Source organism: Protopterus annectens, chromosome 12.part0 (genome assembly GCF_019279795.1).
Source record: "Protopterus annectens isolate FY-2018-M chromosome 12.part0, PAN1.0, whole genome shotgun sequence".
In the NCBI taxonomy this organism is placed as follows: Eukaryota; Metazoa; Chordata; order Ceratodontiformes; family Protopteridae; genus Protopterus; species Protopterus annectens.
Window position 1 is genome coordinate 23,300,322 of NC_056746.1, and position 24,036 is coordinate 23,324,357.

Consider the following 24,036-nt stretch of genomic DNA (forward strand, 5'->3'; position numbering starts at 1 on the left):
TTCAGTAGTTGCAAACAAGATCTGGGTAATGTCCCTAAGCATGATGGGATAAGATATTGCCTCGAGCCACTGGAAGTTTTCAAGCTTTAGTATAGGTCGAGTCAGAACAGATTCTCAGTTCCAAACCTAACCACCAAAGAATGAAGGCAAGATAGACAACAAACATGGAAGGTTATGGTGAGTATATAACTTCTTTTTTGTCTTCATGGTGTGCCAGATTGGTTTAGCTGATGTCAATGTGTTGCAATAAAATCAGGAAGGAGGGGTGTTGGTACTGAAAAGATATTGTTAACCCCTTCCTGCTGTGTGAGAGAGAGAGTGTGTGTGTGTCTTTTGGAGGTATTGAAAATAACATCAAACAGACCATTCTACTCTGAAGTAAGTTCATTTGAAACAAGAAACCTGGTAAAATCTTCTGACTAATCACAGTCAACAACTCTTACCTCCCATGTCAAATTGTTCTTAGATGCCAGGAAGTGCAGGACAAAGGAGCAGAAGAGCAGTTAGCCTGGGGTAAATGGGGTAACCATCCCAGGCACAAAGTGTTTGGGAGCATGATCAGTTCTTCAATACCTTATCAACATTCATTAATACCAGTATTACATTTGTGGTCTGAGCTCATTTTGTGACATAAAAACTTTTTCATTAATTTAAGATGTAGTGAACTGCTTGCTACATTTGTAACAAACAGTTTGTTACAGTTTAAAATTAAAGAAGAGCTTTTTTTTCCTTTTTTAAAGCACCTTAGCATTCCATGCATGTCATAAAATGCAGCAAACTGCATGCTACAAATATAGCAAGCAGTTTGCTGCAGTCTAAGAAGAGCTGAAGAGCTTTTTTAAAGGACAGACCTGCAGACCTGGCTAGATCAGGAATGGACTTTTTTTCCTGTACTCAGCGGTTGAAAAGCAGGCATGCCAGATCAAGGAATGGTGCTGGACACCAGATAAGCAGGCTATGACTCTGCAAAGGAGTCATTAGGGGGTAGGTTAATGGCTGTGAGGAGACTGGGGGAACCAAAAAGGGCATAAGTATTTTCTGAACGCCATTATACATTCTCATCACATGTCACCAGTTTCTGCCTTCAAGGGCTTCCAATGACCTCATGTGTCTGCAGTGAATTATTAGAGTCATTTAGCCAGTTAATTCTTATACTTTGCCACAGTCAGTTTGTTTCTGCAGAAACTGCATAAAGCTATTGAACTTCCTCACAATACTCAAAAACTGCAATGATGATAATAATAATAATAATAATAATAATAATAATAATAATAATAATATCATCTCAGGCCTCTTCTTAGAAGCAGCAGCACTTACACACCACTACACTCATATAACTATTAATGAACAGTTGTATTTATTTATTTAGGTATTTATGTATTTATTTATTTATTAATTTATTTATGTATTTGTTAAACTGGGTAAGTAGACTAATGCTTAGAGATCATTTCCAGCCATAGCCCAGACAAGAACGGAAAGAGTAAAAATTGCATGCAGGGGGGTAATTCATAGTAGTCCTATGGATGTAGGGACAATATGCAAAAGTCACGCAATTTGTTCAGCTTTCCCTCACAAGTCATCCTCAGTCCAGCCCAACCATTTTCCATCTTTAAGTTTCTGTTTGTCATTCCCCCACATTCTGTATGTGACTTTAAAACTATGTCATCTATATAGTACATTTGTGAATCAAATGGTTTCTGTTACCGTTATTCCTCTTTTAGGCAAGCAGAATAATTTCTGTACCCACCTCCTGTTTCACTTCTCTAGGATTATTTTCTCCTATGTGCAACTGCAGCAAATGTTACCCTGCCATACCCTGAACTGGTAATGTTCTGTTGCAAGTGTTTGTGATTAGAAATTACATCATATCACGTTAGCTGTTCATTTTGTGTGTGGGCGTGTGTGTGCGTGTGTGCATGTGTGTGTGTGTGTGTGTGTGTGTGTATGTGTGTGTGTGTGTGTGTGTGTGTGTGTGTGTGTGTGTGTGTGTGTGTGTGTGTGTGTGTGTGTGTGTGCTTATTAGTGTTTGTTTTCCTATTAGCTGAGACTGACTATTCCATTATTCATTTTTATAACCACATCCATTAACAACCAATCATATACCAAGGTCAGCAAAATATAGTATTACTGTCAGGCTTCAAATTAAACTCAGTCTTTTTATTTGTAAATTGTAAATGGATTGATTTGACCCTGAGCTGTGGAAGTTGGGGAAGGAAACAGTGAAGAAGGTCTGGATGGTGGACTGTGAAAGGTCGGTAATGTCAGAATGAAGGTCTCTGGTTTCTGGTGATGGTGTGGCCATTTGGGCCTGAAGGTAGAGGTGGTTGCAAAGTCTGTAGATGGAAAGAGGGTCGGAAGGAAGGACTTTGGCATGGATGTTACTAGGATGGTGGTTGGAAGGTCTGATTGTCAAGAACTGATTTAAAATGTTGATGGTGATGAGAGTAGCCCATGTATAGCATTTGTTTTTAAGCTGCTGGTCTTCAGTTGGTTGATATATGTTGTTTTTATGTTGTGTTATGCTGTTTGTTACTTTGTGCATGAGCCTGGAGGAACGAAATTTCATTCAGCTGTTACTAAGATATGGTTATGGTTGAATTACAATAAAGTTACTTTGACGACTTTTTTTTCATGACAATAACAGTAATGATACATAAAATTATGTAAATAATGTAACATCAGTTTGGGGATAAAATCCCTGTTGAACACTCAAAACAGCAAACTTGCTACTATTGGAGCATAACAGCTAACAGAGTTATGCTGGAGGTATAAAACTGCAGGATTAAGAATACTGTACTAACCATTAGTACAATAATGACAGGGAACATAGTCTACTCCATTAATAAGATCTGTAAGCATTGCAGAAGCAAGACTACAGGAGGGAAAATATCTTGTACGTTGCTGTAGTGTCTGTCTCAGGCAACTTTTGTGGCCCTCATTAGGCATATTTATCCTATCACAGCCTAGTGCAGGGCCCCCTGAAATAATGGGGCCAAACAATTCAAAAAGAGTCAAATATTCTAATATACACCTTGCTGTATATGTATATATGTATGTGTAATCAAATATAAACCCATACAGAAGAATTTTTTCATCAATAGAATGAGTTATGCCTTCAATTTATCATGACTTGAGTCATTAGAGACCTGTTGATTTAAACCATTAGGACAAAATGGTAAATAATAGTTCACTGCATCATATTACTAGTCCCAATTTACCATCTTCAGCATCCCACTGGCACTGGACTCACCAGTTAGGAAAACATAGACTGGTGCTTACAGCTTGGGGTAGTAGAAGAAGTGAAGCCTTATAGACAGAGGACTTATAGTAGGAAGTCCACATACATTAATGCTAAAAAATTGGCAATAACTGTTTTGAGTTATCACAATCCCTGTAACATGATCCTGTTCAGGAGGGATGCAGATCATTTCAGACAAAATAATATGCATTGTCTAAGTCTACATTTCTGCCTTTCCCTGGGGTCTCTTTTTAATTTGTCTATACACCTCACACTATTCTTGTCAATGTTTTTTGGTATTTACACCTAATTTGCACTTCAATTCAGACTTTTGATTATTTTTGTTTTGCTTTGTTTTGTTTACAGAATGTACACAATTTCTTAACATCTGCTTGTGCTGAAGGAGACAGCAGGTATGTGTTTGCTTGCTTATTTGACATTTGTTGCTTAAGAATCCATTTGAAAAAAACAATTTTATGTGAAGCCCCAGGGAGAACATATCTCTGCAAAAATGTTATGAGGAATAAAGATATAAACTATCAATGCAATCAAATTTTTAGCTTTCCCCAGTTACTCTGGTTTCACTGCCCAGCTTTCTGTACCATACAGAAGTATTGGTTTCCACACTGTTTTGTACACCTTACATTTCAGCCTCTCTGAATATAACTAAAATATTAGATAGTAGATGACTCAGCAGATTACCATTTACAAGACTGAGAGCTATGAAACTATAAAATCAAAATGCCTGGATGTTTTAGTGATTACTGAAAATTAAGGTAGAAATGTATAAGACAGCAAAATGCCATGCATGTAATGGCTGTTTTTGTTTGTGATAAATTGTATGGGTGAAGTTTTCACTACCTTAGCAATTGAATGAATGAGATAGGCAATCACTTAAACTGTTAGTTGATCTTGAAATAGTTCAGATTATGTGTACAGGTTTCCCATGTTTCAATCATACTGTGGAGTAACCTACCCAGTAACATTCAAAAGCACCTATGAGATGAGGAGCATTATCATCTGATTTACCCAAAAATAATAGTGTTATGAGGAAAGAAAGAGGCAGCTTTGATTTTTGAAAAGCGATTAATCATGCCACCATGCTGAGGACTTTGCTTCATGTATTCCTTGCTTAAGGACAATTAGGTGCAAGTCCTCACAACTCAGAAAATGGAGTCATCAGTCCTCTCAATTTCAGACTAGTAAAGTTGTAAAAGTGCCTGTACTTATAGAAAAATATGTGTGTAGAGCCAGCCCCCTTTCCTGTTTATCTTGTTCAAAAATGTCAGTGTCCGTGGCCCATAACCACCTGTCATAGCTTGTGTACACATTAATTGATAGACTTAGAGGACATGAATGTCATGGATTTAAATTCCACAGTTAGATGTTTAAGTTATACACTAGACTGAAATAGAAACCATATATGTGATTAGACAAATAAACTGTCCTGTATAAATAAATGATGTTTAAGAAGCCAATCTCTCTTTGTGCAGCATTTGGCATCACCTCTGTCTTTGAGTGGAAGACATCACTATTAAGACTTTGCTCTGTGCAAAACAGCAAGCATGAGCTTCACTTTCAGTGAACTATTATGTGAACAAGCATTCTGATGAAGTATTGTTCAGATGTGAACAAAAGCACTTAATAAACCATTTTTCTTGTGGTTTTCCATTTTGGCCTTTGGTGCTTTTTGTTGCTTTACCTTTACTTTTTGTTTGTTTGTTTTTTTTTACCTTTTTTATGGCTCTGTGTTTTTTTAAGCTAGTTAAAAAATGATATGGTCTTTAGCATTCAAAGTGGTGTGGCCATATCTCACCCACGTACCTTTGTCACCCCTTTTCCATCTATAGCACATACTTCTCTTCTTAGCATTTCCTGAGCTGTAGTCTACCATTCTTTCTTGAAAGATAATCCAGTGTAAAGATTTCTTACATCACACTTGAAGCATTCCCTTACTAGCTACCACCTTTTTCTACTTCTCCAGTTTTTACACTAGTTTTACTCCTCCCAAAAAATTACCAGTAATGCAATATAATTGTCATATCTAAAATTTCCCACCTTCTTCCAATGAGTAAAACCATTTTCCTTATAATTAAGCCTTTCCATCTAGTTTATTATTTTAGTAGCTTCCTCTATTAACTTTCTACCAGCTTAATCCATATTTCTTAATATAGCTCCAGACATGGAAATGGTATATTAGATATGGCTGTACAAGTGTCTTTTTCAATGGGTGGAGGGGTGCATCACGTTCCACAACCAATCTCGAGTTTTGTACAGGATGTACAAAACAGGATGAAAATGAGTAACCGTATTGGTAAGTGATGATGTGTATCAGAGCACGGTGTATATACAGTATCACACATGCAGCGGTAATAGACAAAGGAGATCAATGCAATTAGGGTAACCTGTGAAAATGGAGAGAATCAGAAGTTATTTGTCATGTAAAAAGGATTGATGAGCTTGAAATGTTGCTCTAGATTAAATGCACAGTGCTAGTAAAGTATAGGTAATCCAGTTATGACTGATGGCCACTGGATATTATTTTATTTCAATTACCTTTCATGGGCCTTTTCAACTGTAAGCATTTTAAACACTTTTAAAATTCAATCACAGGATTGTGATAATCTGTAGTGTCCCATAGACAACAGATTTGTGTACATTGTGTGTACATTGCACAGTATCTGATAGGTAATGACTGTTTGGATATGTTTTCAAGTTTGCAAGGAAGACCAGGGTGACAGTCATACTGCACGTCTGAAAGGTAATGACTTTTTTGATACGATTTCAAGTTTTCAAGGTAAAGCAGGGTGATATGTAGTGTCTGTGTTGTTTCTTTTTTGTTGTATTAAACATTACTTAACTCTACTGTACAAAACAGAATATGGATGGATGTCAGTAGTACAGATAATAACATGGCTTACTGTCTCAGTTATGTATATGTTAATGTTAGTAATGGAGTTATTACAGTGCAATTTGCAGAAAGTTGAGGTTTACCACTGAGGGCTGCTTGTGAGTGAGGATGTGAGACAAGATTACAAGCCTTTATCGTGATCTATTCTTGTTTAGTGGGAGATTCTGACAGCTCCTAAGGATGGTCAACACTTAAGGTCCCTTGCGTGTACTATACATATAATAGATATGGAAACCATGTAAATGCTAGTAAACTCACTGGATTAGGAACTACCATTATTTTTTCAATCATTCCTGATTGCAAACTGCAAACTGAAAACGAGGTGGCACAGTTGAGTTAAGGGTCAGTATGAGCACTAAAGAAAAAATGTACACATTTCAGATCACCTTTGGAATCAAGGAATTAACCAACTGAACACTCTTGAAATGAAGTACAATACAGCAACAAATATCAACCATTATGGTTAGTGCATAACCTAAAATTCTTCTGAGTGTGTTTTGTGAGAGAGAGAGAGAGAGTGTGTGTGTGTGTGTGTGTGTGTGTGTGTGTGTGTGTGTGTGTGTGTGTGTGTGTGTGTGTGTGTGTGTGTGTGTGTGTGTGTGTGTGTGTGTGTGTGTGTGTATGTGTGTAAGCTGGTTAGACTCCAACAGGCAATGTGAAATTATCTGACACTGTTATTCTGGTGAGGAGCACCTTATTTATGCATATATTTTTATATGCACGACAATAGACTCTTTGGCATGTCAATTGCTCAACTATGATTAGCCTTCTATCATTCTTTTTCTATAAGTCACCGATTATTTTGCTTGCCGAGTATCAGTGTATGTGCACGATTGGATATTCATGCATAGTGTACATGGCATATCGGAGAACTACTAAGCACAGTTGAAATGAACATAGAAGTAGATGATGTGAGGATGTCAGTTGGTAGGATCCACAGCAGACATTGCAGCTATGTTATTTAGTAACTGTGGGCAATGCAGCAGGACTTAAGCAGTACATGGTTTGTGTACAGGTAAGTATCGCTTCTGGGCCTTGAAATAGAGAGCCACTTTGTAGATGCAGCTTGAGCAAGAGCAGGGGGGATGGGAAGCTGGTCCACCACTGGAAATGTGGCTTAGTTCCAATCATGGATATGGACTTGATGACTAAATTGAAGTAGCTTTGCTAACAGTACACTTAAACTACTATATTCTAGATGAATGTCAATTGCTTCCTGTTTTTGCAAACTGAAAAAAGTGTGTGTGTGTCAGCATGCATGAATGTATGCCTGTATGATGTATGTGGCGTGATGGAAAATGATGGAGCAAAGATGGACTGACACCAGATTTGCTGCAGTCCTGTAGGGATAGTTGTGTCAGTGCAGCAGGCTTGCAACCATTAATGAGGGAATATGTTATGGGTTATCATTGACACTAGAATAGACATGCCAGTTGACATGGGAGCAGTGTTTTGTGGAAAGGTGAGTAAAGGACAACTGAGTGCTCCACTGCTTATGGTTGTGTTCATTCCATTATGTACACAGGGTGGCCGTGTTCTAACAGAGAACAAGTGGTGAAAATGGTGCATGTGTATATGTGCAAGCATGTATGTTAGTGCATGTGTGAGTGAGTAAACATGCACGTGTGAGTGTATGCGAACATTTCTTCAGGCATGTCTGGTTTTTGGTGTAACATAGAAAGATGGATCAAAGGTGGACTTGATACTTCCTGCTCTGGAGAGAGGTGTGTGCGTGACTGTGTGATTGCAAGAACTGGAGTGGGTGTGTGTGTGTGCGTGTGTGCGTCTGTGTGTGTGTGTCTGTGTGTGTGTGTGTGTGTGTGTGTGTGTGTGTGTGTGTGTGTGTGTGTGTGTGTGTATGTGTGTGTGAGCGCATCTGTAAAGTCATGTAAGATGCATGGTGTGATAGAGAAATGTGGATCAAAGCTGGAGTGGAAGCTTATTTTTCTGCATAGAGGTGTGCAAGCTTGTGTGACTGCAGGAATCTGAGTTCATATATGTTGAAGAAAGTGTGCATGTATGGGTGTGAGTGCATTTTGTAAAGAAAGTTGGGTCTGGCTGCGTCTGTGTCTGGCTGCGTGTGTGTGTATGTGTGTGTGCACATCTGTATGAGATATGTGGTGTAACAAAGAACAGTGAAGCAAAGTTGAACTGACACCTCCTTGCTGCCGTGCTCTGGGGAGAGCTGTGTCAGTGCAGCGGGCTTGCTTCAATTGTAGGGGGTGATGTGGCGAGGTGACAAAGTCAGTACCTTAGGCATCCCTCTTGGAATTTAAGCAGTCTTCTGTGGAGAGGTGAGTAATGCAGCACACTTCAGCGGTACATTGCGTGTGCGTGGGTGTTTGTTGGGTGTCGCTCTCTGTACACAGGGTGTACATGGTGTAACATAGAACATGTGCTAAAAATGATCTGGGGGTGTGTGTTTGTGTTTGCGTGTGTGTGTGTGTGTGTGTGTTTGCATGTGTTCAGTTATGCACACAGGGTGTCCATGATGTAGCATAAAACAAGTGACGAAGGTGATGTGAGCTTGTGTGCATGAGTGTAGGTGTCAGACTACATGTGCATGTATATGTGTGTGAACAAATGTGTGGAGGCATGCATGCTATTACAGTGAAACATGGATTATAGCTGGTATGGCTTTACAGACGTGTGTGTGTGTGTGTGTGTGTGTGTGTGTGTGTGTGTGTGTGTGTGTGTGTGTGTGTGTGTGTGTGTATGCATGTGTGTGCGCTCCTGGATGATGTATGTGGTGTATCGAAGAACTGTGCAGCAAAGCTGAACTGTCACCTCCTTGATGCCCTGCTGTTGTCAGTGCAGCAGGCTTGCGTCAATTACTGGGGTGATGTTACAAGATGACAATATCAGTGCCTTAGACAACCCCCTTGGAACTGAAGCAGTGTTTTGTGGAGAGGTGGGTAATGCAACGCACTTCAGTGGTACATTGCTTGTATGTGTGTGTGTGTGTGTGTGTGTGTGTGTGTGTGTGTGTGTGTGTGTGTGTCGATCTCGTAAGAGAAGGGTGTACATGGAGTAACATAGAACATGTGATGAAAATGGTCTGGGGTGTGTTTGCGTGTCTGTTTGCTGAAGTACACAGACATGGTGTCACATAAAGCAAGTGCTGTAGGTGATGTGTGCTTGTGTGCATGAGTGTAGGTGTCAGAATACATGTGCATGTGTATGTGTGTGAACTCATTTGTGGAGGCAGGCATGGTATTACAGTGAAACATGGATTATAGCTGATCTGGTGTAAAGACGTGTGCGTGTGTGTGTCTGCAAGCATTCCTGTATGATGTCTGTGGTGTAAAGGAGTGTGAAGCACAGATGGACTGACACATCCCTGCTGCCCTGCTTTGGGGAGAGCCATCTTAAGGGCAGTGGGCTGGATACAATTAGTGGGGGGTGTATGAATTGACATTTATTTATTTATTTCCAGTTTGATGACCAGGGATGTCCACTGGGCTCAGGGAGCCCGTTTTCAGTGGAGGCCCAGGGAGAAAAGCTCCATGTTACAAAGTTTAGATACAGATACAATATAGAAAAGAACAATTTACAATTATGTTTCATGATAGAGAGCAGTTGTAATTTCTTAGGTACATGTTACCTTTAGATACAGACACAATATTATTATTGAACAATTTACAGATACATTTCATGTTAGATAGCAGGTGTAAATTCTTAGGTACATGGTACAAATTTGATATTTACAATATGTACATGTGTGGTAGCCTATAGATCATAGCTAGAGAGGCTAGTAATCATAACTGAAGAGGGGTTTAGAGGTGGAGAGAGACTTATAGGACTAGGTGAGTATGTTGTGAGGACAGCCCTGTGGAAGTATGATCAGTAAGGTGTAAATGAGAACAGTGTAGGAAAGCCAGATGGACTACGCCTTGCTGAACAGCTGCGAGTAGTCCATCACTAGCATCTATCTATCATATTGGTTGACTAAGGCCTGACAGTATTATTTGTAAAGAGGTCAGTACAGCTGCTGGCACTGTTGCAACATATGGGTTTCATTAACTCAGTCAATGTATGAATGGATTGACAGTGGTGTGATGGGAGACAGGAGGGTAACAGCCTTGGAGCAACTTATCCACACCCCCACCAGGGGCAGCAATATCCTAGACCTGGTCATTAACAACATGGGTGACCAGTGTTCCACACCAAATGTCAATTCCTCATTGGTCAGATCGACCACAAGCTAATCACCCTAGACATCCACATCCCGTTGTCATCCCCCATTAGGGAAAATACCATAAAAACTCTCTCCAAAGCTAACTTCGCGCTTCTTAAGACAGAAGTGGCAAGCTTCTTGACACCCATGCAGATGGACAATAGAGGTACAACTGCTGACTCCTACACAATTGCACTTTATAAGCACTTACACAAGTGCACGGATCGTGCTATCCCTAACAGAACTAAGATGCTATCCTCCAAAAAAATGAAGCCAATCTGGTGGTCCTCTGTCATAAACAAACTCTACAACAGAAGAAAGAAACTGTTGCAAAAAAGAGTAAAATCCCATGATTGGAGAAATTCCTCGGTCAATCTCAGTAAGAAGCTGAGATCCCTCATAAAATCCTCAAAAGCTAGTTACGAAAACAACATTGCCACTGATTCTAAAGACAACCACAAAGCATTTTATAGCTATGTCAAGAATCTGAATGGCAACACACAGATCTGCTCTAAGTTACAGCACAATGACACTAAATATACAGAACCAACTGATATTGCCAACATCCTGGCAGATAGGTTCATTGCTAACTTTACCCTCTTCTCACCTCCTAAAGGGCCCATCTCTATACTGGAAGAATGCAATGTTCCTGTAATCACGGCTGCACAGGTAAAAACCACACTCCCCAAAGCCAAGAACACAGCATCCATGGAACCTGACAACATCCCAGGCTGCATTCTACACGAAATACAGAGTGCACTGGCACCCCACCTCAGTACCATGTTCAATCATAGCCTCACCTCAGGCTTTGTGCTCACTGAATGGTGCACAGCAACAGTTATCCCACTCCACTAAGGGGGGAACCACAAAGGACCCCGGGAACTACTGCCACATTAGCCTGACAAGCTTGGTCTGCAAGGCCATGGAATGAATCATCATGGATCTTATAAACAAAGACATTGGTAATCTCCAAACTCTGGACCCCACCCAGTTTGGGTTTGTAAAAGGCAGATCATGTCTCCTAAACCTGATAGACTTCTTTGAAGCAGTCACCAAAGCCGTAGACGAGGATAAGGTGGTTCACACAGCCTATGTAGATCTTGCCAAGGCTTTCAACACCATCCCCCACTCTGGAATTATAGATAATCTCACTAAACTAGGTATAAATACCTATGTCACAAGATGGGTTGCCAACTGGCTCACTGACAGAACCCACACTGTGAAAGTAGCAGAAAGTAGCAGACTCCAAATCCGACTTCGGACCAGTAACAAGTGGAGTACCACAGGGTTCAGTCCTGGGTCCTCTTCTGTTTGGTATCAACTTCTCTGAAGTACAGGCTAACACAGAAGGTCTTTGGCTAATGAAGTTTGCAGATCTGCAAACTAGAAGCAATAAGCAAAACTCCTAACGATGTGGACATCCTACAAAAGGGCCTCACTGAGACAGATGCCTGGTGTCAAAGCCATGGCCTCAAGCTCAATGCCAAAAAGTGCATTGTCATCTCCTTTGGTAAAAACTCTGTACCCATGAACCACCACATAGGCAGTAGTAAACTTAATACTGAAAGTGAGACCTCGGGACACAGGTGGACAGTAGTCTCTCCTTTGATAATCACATTGCCACAGTAGTCAGGAAATCCTTCTATGTGCACACCTCATCACAAGAGGTTTCTCATCCAGGAAAAAAGAGGTCATTGTTCCCCTCTACTCATCACTCATTAGACCCATTATACATTACAATGCCCCTTTTGGTATGTACCTCACAAGATAGCTACAACAACTGGAAAGACAACAGAAATACCTCACAAAGAGGATTACTGGCCTAAAACAGATGCCCTATGCAGACCATCTCAAAAATCTCCAGCTTTACTCTGCCGCATATCGCCTACTCAGAGGTGATCTCTGCCTAACATACAAAGCTACGTCAAACCCAGAGCTGCTGGACATGCTCCACTTAAAGAAATCCCAATCCCTCCGAGATACATGCTCTAGGGCACTAAACCTTGTCACCACAATAAACAGAACATGCTGGAGGGATAGATTCCTGTCCTAGAGACTTCCCATACTCTATAACAAACTACCTATCTATATCAAACAAAGGTCCTCATTGGCATTCTTCAAGAAAAATCTTGATTGGATGGGAAATAGGAAATTCACCATGGGGATAACTTCTGTGGCTCTGCTCGACAGTGGCACAGGAAAATAATTTTCTTGGGTGGCGAAAGCAGGGTACCTTCTTGGCTAGGCTTATATAGGCCCTAGGGCCAATAGCCTAGTACGGCCCTATGAACCTATGAACAGTGTATTGTGTCAAACCAGCATACCTCACAAGTGTACCTAATTTGGCATTACACCTTTGCTCTGACATGGTGGAATCAAAATTGATTCTTGAATCAGGTTTTGGATTGTCTTAAACAAACAATGAAAATTCTTGCAAGCAGGAATAATTATCATGCAGTGGATGTCACTTCATGCACTCTATGTGATCTGAACCAAAGGAGTAGTACTGCTACTTAGAAAAATGTTATAACTTTGTTGAGTTTGTTGCTGAAAGAATAAGAGATATGCCTGAACAAATAAAAAAAAAAAAAAAAAAAAAAAGCTGTGTGAAGCCATTGTAACAAAAAGTAGTGGCTGACATAAGAGCCTAGGAAGGCTACTGTTAAGAAAAGAAAATATTCAGTTGTTAAGTAAAGTTTGGCAGTATGGTTAATTTTATGCTATATTACAGTAACTATGTAAAAATAAGTATGTGGCCAACCAGTAAGCACTACACACACTCCAAAGCAGACATTTCACTGTGCCCGTTAGAGAAAATTGATATAGTAGACAAAATCTGAATTCAGATTAGTGTTTTTTTTCTCCCACTTAGCCTGAATATGTGTAAGTCTGTAACAGTAAGGAGGAAATAGTCATTAGGGAACAGTTTTAGTGGCACACCAGGCTGACATTTGTTTGATGTCTGTTGTCATGCAGGGTTGCTAATTAGCTGAACTTAGCCTAGCTGGAAATCTGAGACTGGCTCATAGAAGGAGTGGAGATGGGAGGAGTAACTTGGACTGGACAGTAACAAAATTTCTCTTTGTAAAAAGTCTTTTTTATCTCTGTAATTAGTTGACACTTTTCCAAGCTTCTTTCAGAAATGTGTTGTGCATTAGTATGAACAAGAGTTGTAAAACTCAGTGCAGGACAGTCAGTGACACTTAATCTACTGACTGTTAAACATGGGAATATTTTTCAGTTTTTCCATTCAAAGTGACAACAAAAGGCAGAGCTAATTGTTCTCACAATCAGAGCTGTCAGACTGCATTTTGGGACGGATTTAGCCTATCAAGGGAAAATAGTCTCATCAGGATGTCTGCCCCCATGAGGGTAGACTGGAGAACAAAAAAAAAATAAATAAAAAAAAGAATTAATCCTTTTTTGGATTAAAGCAGCTTGGAGGTGCAGAGAATCAAGACTAGATAAAAATATATGTTTTTTCATCATTTACCCGTAGTGGTCCTTTAATTCTTCTCTCTTGTCATTTTCTACTTATTTTATATTTTTATTTTTCTCTTTATTCTCTTCACTTCCACGACTAGCTTTTAATACTTCATTGCATGTTTGAGCCAAGAGAAGATGAAAGTCACTATGTCCGTTTTCTCTTCTGTCTCCTAGGGGACATTCCTTCTGTCATGTATTTTCCCTTTATTTCTTCTGTTGAAGTATATCAGACCAGTTGCATTTATGTGTACAAGCACACCCAGTATTCTGCATAAAGTCTTAGTGAAGACTGATCCCTTGGTATGTGGCCACTGTGATGTTGTTGGATTCATTTTCAGTTCCTGTAGAGCAGATACAAACATCCAAAAGCCAGTTATGAGCACAACCATATGTTTTTCTATCATAACAACAGAGGAACACAAAACAGCATCACATGACACTGACTTTCCATCTGCATGCTAAATCTCATGAGATGCAAAGAGCTATGTTACACTATACAGCACAGCTACTACAGCAGTTTTCAGCAAATGAATTTGTATTGCTTTTCAAACTCATTGCAATTTTTTTGTACAGATACTTTAAATAACACTGGCTGGAGCACTTACTGTTGGGCACCTTTTAAAGAAATAAAAAAAGTGTACTTACTGCTAAGAACTGTGACTACTAACATGGGTGTGTGTGTGTGTGTGTGTGTGTGTGTGTGTGTGTGTGTGTGTGTGTGTGTGTGTGTGTGTGTGTGTGTGTGCGTGCGTGTGTGTGTGTGTGTGTGTGTGTGTGTGTGTGTGTGTGTGTGTGTGTGTGTGTGTGTGTGTGTGTGTGTGTGTGTGTGTGTGTGTGTGTGTGTGTTTGTATTGAAGCACTCTTGTCAGATGGGGAACCTTTGTTACAGCTATTAATTTTATGTGGTATAAACATTTAGAAAAGTAACCATTACTGTTAAATGATACCTCATTTTGTCTTTTAAACATATATTCTTGTGTGGTACATAGTTCATATCTGTTGAATCTGATAAATGATTTACATTAACTATTTGCAATTCAGGTACTAAACTATACAGGTTGAATATTTCCATTGAATAGTTGTTATTGGCTCGTGTCATATGGAGATCGTCATTTCTTGAAAATGGTACCTGCTGGCTAACACAACAGTTGTTTAACTCCATACTAGATGTAGTTTCTCAACTATCAACAACCAAATACCACTATAGTAATACCAAAAAATACATTAGAAAGCAATTTAGCACTACTTGTCCCCTCGGGACTTCATCAGAATCAAATCAGAATCAGATTTTATTTTGTTGAAACTATACTGGCATTCAGTAGTTGACAGATGAGAACCTGAATCTTATGTGGAGTTGTGCCAAAAAAACCTGCTGTATTTTTGAGTATGAAGTTCTGGAACTTACTGCTGTTTGGACCTGTTGAATATGGTAGATTTCACTTGGGTAACACAAACTAAAGAAAATCTTTCATCTGCTTCTACTCACTGTCTTGTAGGCAAAACAGTTTGCCAGAAGAAGTGCCCAAACCAGGAGAAGTGGACACTGCTCTTCACTTTTCAGCGGCTACTGCCAAATTTGTAGCAGAAGCCAAAGAATTATTTGACTGTGTGAGCTCCAGTACAAACGAAAGTAAGTGCATATCAATTCCTATTACAATCGCGTCTGTAAAATCAGAAACAATCACTCATCAAGAAAGTTGTGTAGCCCAGTTTTATTTGTAAAGCAGCTCATAAGTCAAATACATGCTTTTTTACAGTAATTAATGTTTTAGATATGTTTTACTTGAAAATTTAAGGTTGCTGCCTGCTTCTTTATCATAAAATGAAAATAATATTTACATTAAATGCTTTCTTCAACTTTTGCATCAAAAGAAGAAAAATCAACAAGAAAAAATGATATTCAGCTTCAGTAGAAATTGTAAAAACTGTAAAGGCTGTAAAAAGTCAAGAAAAACAAATGGAAAGGAGAGCTGAGGAGTGGGGCAAAGAAGGGAAAAAAGAGGGTTTAGGGGGGCAACATAAGAACATCAACAAGTAACACCAAGGTCTGATTACAAATCGCATGAAATAGAAACCATAATATATCTTAGTTAGATTCAACATTGTCAGAGAGCAAGCATCAAAGTAAGCATTAAAGGAAGCCTAAGATGCCAGCCAGCATGTCTTTGGAATATGGGGGGATACTGGAGCACCCAAAAAAAAATACAAGCAAACACAGTCAGCGTATATACTACTAATTAGGCTTGCCAATATTATATACATTATATATGTGTGCGTGTGTGTGTGTGTGTGTGTGTGTGTGTGTGTGTGTGTGTGTGTGTGTGTGTGTGTGTGTGTGTGGTGAGCAGGATAGTCCAGCTGGGTCACAGAACCTGTTTTCAGCAGAGGCCTGTGGAGAAAAGCTCCACATTTAGACATTTAAGTACTTACACAGGTAGATTACAAATTTTACAACACACATGTTAGAACATTACCAATTCAAATTACAAACAGACTGAAGTTTAAAGATATCCAATAGCTTAGGGATTTGTTCTGTGGGAGTTGTGACAATCATGACAATCATGTACTATACGCCTTACCTCTATACCACCACTTCAGATCCATTAACGTTTTCAGCTACAACTTGGGCAAAGAGGCTAAAGTTATATAAAGTTAAAGGAAGTTTGAATTCTCATAAGCATAAAGTGAAATACATTCAAAATGTGACATACAATCAATATATTCATAAAATGTTTTGTAAACAACATCATGCATCTTCGGTCTGATATGTTACATTCAACAGGTTTCATGAAAGGCAATATAACATGACAAACATTGTCAGGACTGTCATAAATTAGTAGTCAGATCATAGTTTAGACATATAATGTATGAAGTATCAAACATTAGCTTTACTGCAGGAGTGGCCTTAGGTCAACTAGTGCCTTAGGCAAAAGGGCTGCACGGCGCCCCACCACCACCACCACCTGGTGCCCCCATCCTGGTCTACCTACACCAAATAAATACTAGAAAAGCACCCCAGCTAGAGCAGCGCCCTAGGCAACCGCCTAGTTGGCCTGTGCCTAAGGCCGGCTATGCTTTACTGAATAGTAGTAGTTGTTGGTTGGCAATAAAGTGTTTATGGCAGATGTTTCTGTGTTTGCAAGAAATCCTTTCCCCGTGGTATTTATTGAGAGCTGATTTAAATGGTGAACTTTTATCATTATTTGGTTCTGCAAGATAATGCCTTCCAGGTTGATGGTGGCCCATACCTCTCAACTGCCCAGATTTTTACTGAATGTCCAGATTTCTTGTCTCATACATTTTATCTGTTCTTCATAAAATTTGTGGTTTTCTGGCAAATCACTGAGGATTAAAGTCACTAAATGATGACGTACATTTGATTTTCAGACTTCGTATCCTTCAGAAAAATGCATGCCATTGCAAAATCTGTTATTCTTTCAACTAAGTTTGTAAGAGCAATATTCAAAAAATGTCTGTATTTTTGGTCTTTTGTCCCTGCATTAGTTTTCACTTAGTCCATATTTCTTGCACTAAGAGGTTGAGGTATGGATGGTGCTAAGATAAAAAGAGCTAGGAAAAACCTTTACCCTTCTGTAGCTCTACAAGAACATTAAATTATATTTGCCTTTTTCTCTTACTGTTTGCACAACCATTGGGCCTGCATGATCCCCTGTTGGCCTTATTGTTCTTTGGTATGACTCTGCCCAAATTATAAACCGTGGTTTGAAAACTGTGACATTTATCCGCACACATACAATTAATTCAGTTTGTCTGCCATAGTACTGGTAGGTATATAGAACTTGGTAAGTGAAAGTTCTTTTTAAAACTGTATTACAAATATTAAAATATTCAAGTCTTATAACCTTTTAACTTAAAAGAATGCCTATTTCTTCATAGAGAAAAATACTTGGTGTGAAACATTTTGCAGTATTTCCTTATGACAGCATTGTCTTTATTGTGTTTTCATAGCAATTTTATTTTGGTTGTTCTAGAGAATATATTACATTGTCTTAACACTAACTTAAAAAATAACAACATTAGTGGGACATATCTCTTAGCTGTCCAGATTTTTGAAAAATGTCCAGATTTTTCCCTCATATTTTTGGTCAGTTTCCTTATAAAATTTGTCATTTTCTGGCATGTTGCTGAGGATTGACATCATTAAATAATGACAAACATTTGAGTGTCAGACTTTTATGTACTTCAGAAAATGCATGCTAACACAAAGCCTATTATTCTAGCAACTAAGTTTATAAGAACAGTAGTTAAAATTTGTCACTTTTTTTTTACCCCCCCCCCATCTACACATCTGTGTAGGTATGGAGTGGATTTAGCTATCTTGTGAATTTGTGTGAAGAGTGACCAAAGCTGGGAAGGGTGATTCACAGACACACTTATCGTAATACTATTACACCATGAAATACCATTGCCTGCATAATATGGAAATTACATTATAATGACACAGAAATGAGCAACAGTGCAAAAACAAGGGTAATAGAAAATGCAAATAAATGTACAAAATATGGTAGCATGATTTTTAAATGTTTACATTTCACACAAGGAGTTGTGGACTGCAGTAAAATCCTAGAGCTAAAGAAGACAGACCATGAACACATGTACAAGGCAGTTGTGGCTTTAGTAGATATATATATATATATATACAAAAGGCTGTCCTCACTGATGGTAGTCACAAAGGTGAGTGTTGTCTCCCTTGGTGCCACCAAGTCATTCATCTATTGTGGACCAGTACAGTGTGGATAGAGGCATGAGGCAGAAGCTGGTCAGGATGTGTCACCCTCATACACAGGCTGATATGATGCGTGGAGTACCCATCACTGCGGACACCGAGGTATGTGTGGCTTGGAGAATTTTAGCTACAGTGACCTTTCAGCAGTCAAGTGAAGGACACCATAGGTGTATCCCAGGTATCTACTTCAAAGATACTCTAACAGATTCTCAATGCCATGCTACAGCATGTGGGTGAGCATTTGTGGCTCCAATGCACCACAGAGAAGAGGAGCAGCTCTGTGTGAGCATTTTATAATATAGTCCATTTTCCTGAGGCATTGAAAGCTTTTGATTGTACCAACATAAAGGCCCCACCTGGGGCTCAGTAACAGCAGTGTACTGGCTATAAGAGGGTTTCACTCCATCAACTGCAAGGTAGTCTGCAATGCACAGGGTATTATATACAATGTGTCTGGAGGCCACCCAGGCAGTACCACAGCTCCCACATCTGGTGCACGTGCAGTAGTGGGTATCAGGGTCTTATGTGGGTTGATTTTCCAGAGAGCTGTCTTATTTGCAGTGCTGGATATGTCCTGGAACCATGGGTAATGGCAGCAGTAAGAAAACCACAGCTTGTTGCAGGTAATGATTATAGCACTACCCTATCACAGACTTGAATCATTGTTGAACATGTGTTCAGACCACTGCACACACAGATGATCAAGTACTACCTGACTGTGAATGATGGGATATGTTATGAGTGACACCTTGTCTCAGGACAATCTGCTTTTGCATCCATGGTTTTCCACTGTGCCCTCAACAATGGATGGTGCTATGAAAGTGATGGCATTATGGGACCTACGCCAAGCCCTCTACCTTCCAAGGTACACTTCCCCACCAGAGGGGAAGGTGGACTGGCCACAAGAAGAGTGTTAGCCATGATGGGCAGATGCACAGGGACATCTGTAGCATACTGACCCACTGTGCTGTCTCTCCATAATGCTACATAACTGTGTCAGACCCTCCTCCGGGTCATCACACAGACTATACAACTCCAACCAGCTTGGCCACAGCTACACAGGTCTCTGCTTGTCCCTGTATAATGCTTGCACAAATCCAAGTATTGGCTATAAGGGCACTCAGATCAGGAGGGGGCGGTACTCATGGTGTGGCTGGTTACCAGTATGCTGATCATTGCCATTCTCATACAAACTGGAGCTGGTGACAACCAAAGGTGACTGCCACCTCTGCCTCTGGAGTTGAAGCCATTACCTGTGCTGATGTGTTGGCTACATTCTGCCCTATTTCAGCATCCTGAGTCCAAGGAGTGGGTTACAGAGGCACAAAAGCTGTATCCATGGAAGTGAAAGGAGATACCGTTGTCACATTCCCCATGTCTACTACTGCCAACATGTTTGGATTTGGCTCCTTTCATCATCAAGCGTAGCCAGTTCCTTGACATCAGGAATGTCTATATCCATGGTAGAGAAACCTGACAATATAACAGTTGTTGAAACATATATGCATAACCAAGTTTATAAATGCACTCTGTACCAACATCCACAGCCCAGTGATATAAACCTATATAAAGTATTGCTATGGCAAATTTACTAGTGACATATCTTGAGCAGACTAAAGTTGTAAGTGTAGTGCCAATGTTCCCATAACCAGAAAGAAGTCATGTTCATTAGCTATATGACCCTGAGTCATATGGGTAGTACAATATGACATCATCCACTGAAATCAATGGTACCCTCTGCAATTTATCACCCAATTCCAGAACTCCACCATGGATATTGGAACTATCTGTTCCTCCAGACAGAGATGCCAGAAACTCATCTGTGTCTGTCAATTATGCCTCTGTTGGCAAACTCCCACCTAGGTCCCTCTACTCCTGTACCAAGCAGGTTGCCCTGTGTAAGAAATCATGTTTGTGACAATTTGTCCTGTTTTGGCCAGTGGCTGTGTACATCTATAAGACTTCCCACCAGACACATGCATGGGAATTCCCATTCATATATTTGGTTCCAAAACATCCACCAATCATATTCCTGGAGGGACTGCAGCAGAATGCCATTCTCTGCCTGGGAGAATTTCCCTTTCTGGTGCCATTTACCATCAGGCATGAAAACTTGTAATATGAAAGAAATATATATAAGCAGATGGCATGTCATACTCAGTATTCATGTACCTCAGCAACACATGAAATGCCCACTGTTGACATGACCTATTTTACATGCTGTCCAGGGAGTGCACAGGCCACATGGATGGATGACATCCATGTGGCAGCAGTGGGCATCTTTCTTTTCTGGGTAGTGACACATGACAGTAGACTGTATTACCCTCCACAAGAAACCTTAAGAAACATTGGTATATCTGGGTCAGATGATGTGCTCTGGGTGTCTTTGGGCCACAGAGGCACACATACTGCCTCTACTTAAATAGATGAAGAGTACAGTTGTGGTTAAATGTATGGCATTATCACACAAGCTTTGAAATTGTTTTTGGCCCAGCAGTGAATTTGCCTGCCATTGCCCAGTAACCTCCCTGAAAATGACATGCACCATAAATGTCAATTACAGTATGTTCACCTCCATAGGGTACTCTTCTGGTATATGAACACTAACAGTAGTGTGTGTGTGTGTGTGTGTGTGTGTGTGTGTGTGTGTGTGTGTGTGTGTGTGTGGGTGTGTGTGTGAGTGTGTGCTTGTGCGCATATGTGTGCGTGTGTGTGTGTGTGTGTGTGTGTCCCAACAACAGTAGTCTGAGCCCTTAACCAGGACAGCCATACTATTATCCATGTATGTCATCCAATGTGGGTATGTGTGGCAGCATCCACCATCCCTACAACCATAATCCAGACATACAGCACCATCATAAATATGGAGTAGTAGGGAGCTAAGTTATGGTATGGAGGGATTAGGATAATCCTCCTCTTACGTAATACCTCAAGCAGGCAAGATATTTGCGGATTCTGCAAAATCCAAACCAGCGTTGGCAAGCCATTAGACTTATCAATGGTATTATAGGCCCCTCCCACACTGATTATAAAGAAACACACTCTTCCTCGCATTCACAGTACATAACAAGATGATTCTAAAAGACATATTAACACACAACTCAGTCATGCCACAAATGGATGGAGAGAACAAGATGTACAACTAATGTGTTACTGTCCCCAGCAAACAAGCATGTACCACTCAAATGGCTCACATAGAATACTGCCCACTGGACAGCTATAATCCCCCTTACTGGACATCACAGTATATAGGAAAGAATATCTAAGTTACAAACAGAATAACTCACAAGAGCTGCATATCAGCATTGAGTGGGACACACATAGTCCATGGCCTAAATGAAAGCCATTGTCTCCCACATGTAGTCTCATGGCATAAACCTTTACACTTGATTATCAGTATCCCAGGCAAAATGCGCCTGTAACCAGCTACACCCAGGAGCTTAACCCCCACCCCAACACAGTTCCAGGTAGCCCAGCAAACAAGAGACAACTACAGCATATTTAGAAACCATTAAAGCTACTTCTGCTTCTGACCTGCTTACCTCCCCTGACTGGCTGAGTAACTGAGTTTAAGTTTCCATTGTCTTTGGTCACAGCGCAGGTTATTCTGTAGCAATCGTCCATAGTCTGATGACCACAGTAATGGCTGTGACTGTTTTCATCTTGAGGTTTTGAGACTCCTAGCACAGTCATTGTACTTATGAGCCTATTTCCAGTGAATGTTCCTGAATCACAACTTATCTCAACCTGCACTTTACCAAGGCTGTGTTATGAGGCTCATTCAACATCATTCACTCACATGAGAACCTACATGGTGTGGGGTGCATGGTGAATTAATGTCCTCTGGGGGGATATGAGGAAAAACTAATGCAATGTCATGGCTAAGAGAAGCACTAACATGCAGAAATGGAAATATATGTAGGCAGTGTGGTGCTGTTACACTTATGTCATGCCGTAGTTCTCACCCTAATGTCATCCTGCTACATCATGTATATCCACTCTGCCCAAAGATTTTCTTCACAGGTTGAGAGCAGCAATGGACATGAGAGAGATGCCATTTTTCTCTGGACGGTGACCAGCTACGTTGCTATTGCTTCTAAATCAAGGCAATGAGGATGGTAGAGTTCCCAGATTGTGCTCTAAAGACACTAAAATATTTTTATACTTTTAAGTACATAGACAAAGTGCAATCCAGCAGGATAAAAAACTGACTCTTATCCATCTAAACAAGCAACTCAGAGGGCAAATCAAGTCTATAACAGAGAAATAGCATCTCAAGCCAAGGGCAATCATAAGGCTTACTTTAGCTAAGTCATGTGCATGCTTGTGTATGCAGCCTCAAAGGCAGTACACAACAATGTGACAAACTAATTGTACACTGAGCCAGAAGATATAGTAAATCTACTGGATGACAAATTCAGCTGCAGGCTTGTCCCTGTCCCTCACCAGAAACCCGTCAGAAAATACCATCCAACATAATCCTCTCAACTATCACTAGGGAGCAGTTCCTCAATGCACTCTCTAAGGTTAAGAACACTAAATTGATGCGGTCCAATACTATCACAGGATGCCTCCTAAATAGCATGAAACATGACCTGCCAAGACCAGTAAATTCACTATTTAACCATAGCCAGCAGACAGGCTTCATGCCATGTGAAGGAAGAACTACCTAAGGACGGTCCATCTGCAGACCCCATTAACTACAGTCTTCTCATATGCAAAGCAATGGAAAGAATTATCATGAAAATAATTAACAATGACATAGGAAACCTTTAGACACTAGATCCAACCCAGTTTGGTTTCATCAAGGACAGATCATGCCTACTCAACTCGGTGAACTTCTTCGAGAAGGTCACCACAGCAATGGATGAGGGCGAAACAATGCATATGGACTTTCTTGACCTGGCCAAGGCATTTGATATAATACCCCACTCTGGCATTACAGACAAAACTCCTATGTCATCATTGGATTGCTAGCTGGTTCTTGGATACAACCTAAGAAGTTAGAATAGGGGAGTCCACTTCCACGAAGAGACCAGGCAGTATTGGAGTCCCTTAGGGCTGACTCTTTTTGGCATCTACTTCGCCAACTTCATAGGCCTCTGGCTGACCAAGTTTGCAGACAATCAAATGAGTTACAGTCATGGAATCCTCCCAAGATGCTAATATTCTCCGCGAAGAATTGACACAGATAATTAACTGGTGCCAGAACTACTGACTGAAACCCAGTGCTAAAATATATATATAATTGAATCCTTTGGGAAGTTAGCCACTTCTAGAAACTACCTCATTGAAAACACACCCATAAAAACAGACACAGTAGTCATGGATCTTATCCTTGATCATCATGTGTCTGCAATAGTAAGGAAACCATTTTATGTTGCACAACTTATGAACAAAGGTGTATGGCATTTAGGTCCAAGGAAGTAATCATTTCACTGTATTCTGCCATCATCAAACCAATCGCTGAGTACAAC

General features: G+C 40.1%; 1 protein-coding gene across 1 annotated transcript in view; it reads left to right on the forward strand.

Annotated features, from left to right (window-relative positions):
• The window catches only part of LOC122816340 (syntaxin-binding protein 4-like), an 869,603-nt gene that overhangs the window by 825,251 nt on the left and 20,316 nt on the right, over positions 1-24,036 (forward strand). Inside the window, exons 19-20 of the mRNA XM_044089066.1 lie at positions 3,605-3,651; positions 15,309-15,442. Coding sequence (XP_043945001.1) covers positions 3,605-3,651; positions 15,309-15,442 — 181 coding nt within the window. The remainder of the gene's footprint in view (positions 1-3,604; positions 3,652-15,308; positions 15,443-24,036) is intronic.